The sequence below is a fragment of the Micropterus dolomieu genome, unplaced genomic scaffold (assembly GCF_021292245.1).
Source record: "Micropterus dolomieu isolate WLL.071019.BEF.003 ecotype Adirondacks unplaced genomic scaffold, ASM2129224v1 contig_14243, whole genome shotgun sequence".
Classification (NCBI taxonomy): Eukaryota; Metazoa; Chordata; class Actinopteri; order Centrarchiformes; family Centrarchidae; genus Micropterus; species Micropterus dolomieu.
The window spans coordinates 1-6595 of NW_025743229.1; the positions used below are offsets into that span (position 1 = coordinate 1).

At 39.8% G+C, this 6595-nt stretch overlaps 1 protein-coding gene across 1 annotated transcript; it reads left to right on the forward strand.

Moving 5' to 3' along the window:
* Positions 1–9: 9 nt before the first annotated feature.
* LOC123966798 (AMME syndrome candidate gene 1 protein homolog) lies at positions 10–5252 on the forward strand. The gene is made up of 4 exons (XM_046042914.1): positions 10–2016; positions 3573–3683; positions 4634–4748; positions 4936–5252. Exons 1-4 carry the CDS (start codon positions 1931–1933, stop codon positions 4957–4959), a joined length of 336 nt encoding a protein of 111 aa, XP_045898870.1. The 5' UTR covers positions 10–1930; the 3' UTR covers positions 4960–5252.
* The last annotated feature ends 1343 nt before the right edge of the window (positions 5253–6595 follow it).

The window sequence follows — 6595 nt, forward strand, 5'->3', positions numbered from 1 at the left end:
CTATTGGTTTTAAATGTATTTCTCTGCTGACCAGTTACACCATGGTGTATGTGTGTTTACATAAACAGTTCATATTGCTGGTAACCATGATCTGTTATGGGAAACAATCCCTCCTACACATTGTATATGTATACAGTACACACATAGCCTTTATCTTCTTACTCTGCTCATTCACATCAATAGGTTTTTATGCATTTATAGTTGAAACTCTCCCGAATAATGAATCTGTTGAAATATTGCTTTTGACATGTTGACCTTCAGCATCATGTTGGAGCCTTTAATTGTACAAGTTTATTCACAAACTGTATCACACTAAAATCACAAAATCACCACAGCAGACTCCAGGCAAAATACTTGACACATTCAAATATGAGAACCAATCAGAACTCACAGTGGTGTGGCAAACACTGAACAATGAATTGGCATTTCCCTGACAGAGTGGGGACAGCTCACCATATCATGCATTTGGTGTTACCTAGACTAACCAAATACATGTGTCAACTCTCTGACTCAAAATTAATTTCAGATGTTTGTGATTCCATACAAGGTCTATAAATTTGCACTCTGACAAATATGTGAGCCACCACAGAACATTTTCTCAGTCCTTTCTGAGAGTATTCTCCCAGGGTTGCCTCAAACTAGCCTGGCAAGCCAGATTAGTGTTGCCATTGACAAAACAAAATCATCTGGCGTATGGTGTCATTGTGTTAATATAAAAATGCTCCGTCCCAATGTCCATGCTTGGCATTAAACCTTCATAAATATTAACTGATGTAATCAAGAGAAGTGTCTCATTGCGAGAGGTTGTGAGGTCTTAAAATTCCTAATTTGGAAAAGGGACAGGTTTTATAAAATCCCATGTCGCTAGTTTTTGTTACAAGTAAAGTGTGAGCCTTTCATATGTAGCCTAGTTTAATAAAACTGAGTGCTTGTTGTGGACCTTTTGAATAATATAGTAATAGTTGACTGATTTGAGCTTTCAATATTTAAACTTCCCAACCTCCTTTCATTAAGATGAGCGCTCAAGCTGTCTGTCAGCCATAAACGGTAAACACTGGGATCGCACCTTATCTTAACCATATGAAACCAAGGTCTGAACCCAACCATTCAATCGTGACTAGGAATGTGGTAGGCTAATTCCCACCGATGTGAATCCCGCAGGTATGAGAAACTCTGTCTGTGGTGTCCTCGCTATGTCCTTCACTTGGGGGCGTTGTCAGATTGAATTATTGAAATGCTCCAAACAACTACAGTATTTGACATAGACACAGTGGTCTGCAGAGTTAGCCAGTAAACAATGCAGGGTCCCAGATTGTGAACATCTTGTGATCATTTTTTTTAAAGCCAGTGGTACAAAAATTAAAGAAATAGGAACCCATGCTTATTGCGAATGTGCCCTTTTATGTTTTTCAGAAGTCATAATGTCGTAACCTTGAGACAGTGTGTGTTTTTATTGTCCGACTGTCCAGCTTACATGTTGTCAGCATTTAGTAAAAACAGCAAGTCTTCTCCTCCAAATGGAGGGTCACATGCTGAGAGCGGTGCACAAAGGTATCTGCTTCATTGACCACCAACACTGACTGATGGACCACTCAGACCAACGAGCGCTGCTGCAGGTACGTTAGCATAACTAGTCAGATAATTTAGCTAGGTAACGTTAGTTGAATGTAATGGTTGTATAACGTGATACGGTCACTTTAATTGGTCGGGTAATATTCATTGAAATCTGTGTAATGTTTGATAGTGAAGGTAGTATAAGCTACTTGAATTTTTTAGATATACTAAGCTAAAGCAACAACTGAAATGTCAGAGTACAATTCAATAGTCATAACTAGCTAGCAAACATGTTATCTTGTTAATACATCTTACCCATTGTGCTACCAAATGGTGAACACTAGGAATCTTTTCTTTTCTTCATCAACCTTTGCCCATGTTGATCCCTCATTTAAGGACAACACCAGAAGACACCAGCCTTTCCTCACTGGCAGAGAATGGGGGGGGGGTGATCCAGGAAAGGTAAAATGAAGCCAAAGGACAGTTACCGTGCTGTGGTTTTCTGAGGAACTGCTGGGTCTGTAAAACATCTACAGTAGTGGCCATTAGACACCATTTTGTTTTTCATCAGATTGCCGTAGCTGTAATGTTTTGTTCCTTTGTAATTTTTTTGTTTTTAATTACTGGTACTTCATTAAATCTGAACTTTGAATTTTGGTTTTGCTGCAGCTGTTTAATATGTGAAGAAGCTAAAAATAAAAGTTAAGATTTGTTCAAAGAGTAACTGTCTCATGTTTCTTTTTCTAAAATTTTGGGACTTTTAAAGTCTTTTAACTTCAAATAGTAAAGGAATTCTAGCTCAAGACCTTCTCCATTAAACAAAAAAATATTTTGTACAAACCAGTGTCAAAGTTGAAGTACCAGTATTGGTTCTGGTATTGAAAATTTCTTCACAGGGGAAACATAGAGCTCATCTTTCTCCTTCCTCCTTTCTCTTTACACAGCTTAATTTACAAACATTCAGTTTTTTTGAGTAAACTGAGAGAGCTCCAACTAGAGAAAACAAATGCTCCATGAATTGAATATTTAATATGTGCTCTTAAAATTGGACTGGTGCTCATTAAGGTAAATATAGCCCTGCTATATGTGTCTTGGCATGTGAGAACAATACCTTTTGATGGGTAACTGACAATAAATTGGATTTAAATGAGATCTTCCATCAAATCAGTACCACTGTTGGCTGCCGTATAGCTTAATTCAAGCACAAGTCGTTATGTGGCCAGTGTAGGCTGCTATATTGAATTAATACTGAAGTGTATTTGTTCCAACATACATGCAGGAAAAAAAGACTGAAAGGTGTCCAGTGTAGAAACGATCTTGGTACGTGGAAATCATGACTTGTTTTGCACAATTTTAGTTCTGTTCCACTGCGATGTCATGCAGTAATGTTACAACATTTGTGTATTCTCCGAAGTCCTTGATTCTATGAACATTACTTATTTAAACCCAAATGAGATAACTTTTGTACTGCTACAATCATTACTGAAGCTTGTGTTGAGTCCTATTATGCAGTATTTAATTGGGTGAGTCATTGTCATTACCACATTTTGTTTATGATTTGATCATGCAAGAAATTCTTCATGCGATCAATTAGTCTTTCCCTAATTTACAAGATAACAAGAAGCAGTTCCACCACAAAAAAAGTTGGAAAATGCCTTTTATGAAGTTATTGTTTCAAAAAAAGATGAGGTTATCCGTTCATGGGTGGACACATGGCCCAGTGCTATGAACTTTCGTTCATAGCACTGGGCCATGTGCCTGCCGTCTTGGATGAAAACTGATCCATCATGGTGTAAAAGACAGTACTGACAATTTTACTTAACGTGAATAACAACTGTGGAATACTAAAGCAGAATTAACTGAGGTGTGCCGCCAACCAGCATTTATACAGAAATGTACATCTGGTGTGCACATCATTAGAGTTCAACTGCTTTAACTTGGTCTCTTGTCCTTTCTTGTTTTTCAGCCCGCTGTTTGTCACATGGAAAATAGGTCTCTTGTTCTTTCTTGTTTTTCAGCCCGCTGTTTGTCACATGGAAAATAGGCAGAGACAAGCGGTTGAGGGGTTGTATAGGTACATTTTCTGCCATGAATCTGCACTCAGGACTCAGGGAATACACCCTTACCAGGTAAGCAACAAGTTATTTTCTGTGTTGCAAAGATGTAGACCAAATGCTGTTACAGAGCATGATTGTGGAAAAATAATGACACTGTAGTAAATGGTAAAAAACAAACTGTGACACAAAATAAATGTATTTATCTTTACTATAACTAATGTATGGACTGTTAAAGACATTAAAAAATGTTTATATTCAAAAATGTAAAATGTGATAATAAAGAGTCCTTATTTAGTTATATTTGGCAGTCTTCTAGCCTTTCCAGATAAACACAGTGATGTGGGTTTACCCCCATGTTTGGTGGTTGATCTGAATGAATTGTTGAGCTGGTGGGTTAAACACTGGTTGGGCACTACTTGGCTTTGGTGGACAAGTGTTAACAATTAGAAATCTGAATTCAGTGTTTGTTACTGATATGTAATTGTCATGTAACACATTACATGACCTGTCTAACAAATGAGCGAGACCCCAAGGGCTGGTGTATGTGGAGAACTGAAATTGGAACTTTTATTTTGCTTGTCACTTGTTTTTAAAAAATCGATGCATGAAAACACAGAGTTTTTCAAAGTAAACAGGGGCCTCTGTAAATACCTGGAATTTCTTCACTAGTGTTTCTTGACCTGAGGGCAGAGACACAGCAGAGCTGTGGATTACATGTTAAACACATACAGCTTCTTAGTGGTATTAGTAGTAAAAACTGTGCTGTTGTGAGCAGCCATGATCAGAGTCCATGCTGCGACCACGCTGGCCTCTGTATGTCCATAGGTCATCTACATTAAAGGCACTGCTGACCCTTCATCTCTTGACTGTGATAATTATTTTCAGAATCACTTCTAGTAATGGGACAGCTGGGATTGGCTCCAGCCCCCCGCGACCCTGTGCAGGATAAGCGGTTGACGATGCATGGATGGATGGATGGACTTCTAGTAATGGTATTTCCTTTTGTGCTTTTATGTGTGCAGTGCCCTTAAAGACAGCCGCTTCCCCCCTATGACAAGGGATGAGCTGCCTCGCCTCTTCTGCTCAGTGTCTCTTCTCACCAACTTTGAAGACGTCGGTGATTACCTTGACTGGGAGGTAAGAGACATGCGCTGTCTTACTTCGGATACTTACGTTAGTACACTTGTATGTAGTACACTGTGTACACCAAGTACTTACTTGCATAGTGTGTAAATTTCGACTGGATAGTGGTATCTCACATCAAACACAGCCGTTACAACATTTGACCGCTTCTTTTTCCTTTTAATGGCGAATTGTAACCAAGGGGGTCATTATCGCCAACAGTTGACCGTGACTTTCACCTGCCAAAATATCTGGCGGCTTGTTTGCTCACTTGACTTCAATGTTATTAAAAGTTGATAAAAATTTGCATACTTTTACTTGTGTGTGTGCAATTGCAACTGCTGCAGCTTCTTCGGGCACCACGTTCACAAGTTTGAAAATAGGTTGGTGGTCCCTCCTCTTTCCACTATGTTGCCAAGATGGCGACTGTTGAGTGTAAGAATTGTCCAGCATTATACTCTGAACCTTTTGACAGTTACGAATAACGCACTTATGCACTCAAAATACAGGTGCTGGTCATATAATTAGAATATCATCAAAAAGTTGATTTATTTCAGTAATTCCATTCAAAAACTGAAACTTGTATAATGCATACATTCATTCCACACAGACTGATATATTTCAAGTGTTCATTCCTTTTAATTTTGATGATTATAACTGACAACTAATAAACCCCAAAATCAGTATCTCAGAAAATTAGAATATTGTGAAAAGGTTCAATATTGAAGACGCCTGGTGCCACACTCTAATCAGCTAATTAACTCAAAACACCTGCAAAGGCCTTTAAATGGTCTCTCAGTCTAGTTCTATAGGCTACACAATCATGGGGAAGACTGCTGACTTGAAAGCTGTACAAAAGACGACCATTGTAACCTTGCACAAGGAGGGCAAGACACAAAAGGTCATTGCTAAAGAGGCTGGCTGTTCACAGAGCTCTGTGTCCAAGCACATTAATAGAGAGGCGAAGGGAAGGAAAAGATGTGGTAGAAAAAAGTGTACAAGCAATAGGGATAACCGCACCCTGGAGAGGATTGTGAAACAAAAGCCATTCAAAAATGTAGGGGAGATTCACAAAGAGTGGACTGCAGCTGGAGTCAGTGCTTCAAGAACCACCACGCACAGACGTATGCAAGACATGGGTTTCAGCTGTCGCATTCCTCGTGTCAAGCCACTCTTGAACAAGACACAGCGTCAGAAGCGTCTCGCATGGGCTAGAGACAAAAAGGACTGGACTGCTGCTGAGTGGTCCAAAGTTATGTTCTCTGATGAAAGTAAATTTTGCATTTCCTTTGGAAATCAAGGTCCCAGAGTCTGGAGGAGAAGAGGAGAGGCACAGAATCCACGTTGTTTGAAGTCCAGTGTAAAGTTTCCACAGTCAGTGATGGTTTGGGGTGCCATGTCATCTGCTGGTGTTGGTCCACTTCTGAGGTCCAAGGTCAACACAGCCGTCTACCAGGAAGTTTTAGAGCACTTCTTGCTTCCTGCTGCTGACCAACTTTATGGAGATGTAGATTTCATTTTCCAATAGGACTTGGCACCTGCACACTGTGCCAAAGCTACCAGTACCTGGTTTAAGGACCATGGTATCCCTGTTCTTAATTGGCCAGCAAACTGGCCTGACCTTAACCCTATAGAAAATCTATGGGGTATTGTGAAGAGGAAGATGCGATATGCCAGACCCAACAATGCAGAAGAGCTGAAGGCCACTATCAGATCAACCTGGGCTCTCATAACACCTGAGCAGTGCCACAGACTGATGGACTCCATGCCACGCCGCATTGCTGCAGTAATTCAGGCAAAAGGAGCCCCAGCTAAGTATTGAGTGCTGTACATGCTCATACTTTTCATGTTCATACTTTTCA

Coding starts and splice junctions, on each gene's coding strand:
- LOC123966798 (XM_046042914.1), top strand. CDS start 1,931: ATGTTGATCCCTCATTTAAGGACAACACCAGAAGACACCAGCCTTTCC. Junction 3,684..4,633: donor AGGGAATACACCCTTACCAG/GTAAGCAACAAG, acceptor TTATGTGTGCAG/TGCCCTTAAAGACAGCCGCT. Junction 4,749..4,935: donor GTGATTACCTTGACTGGGAG/GTAAGAGACATG, acceptor ATTGTAACCAAG/GGGGTCATTATCGCCAACAG.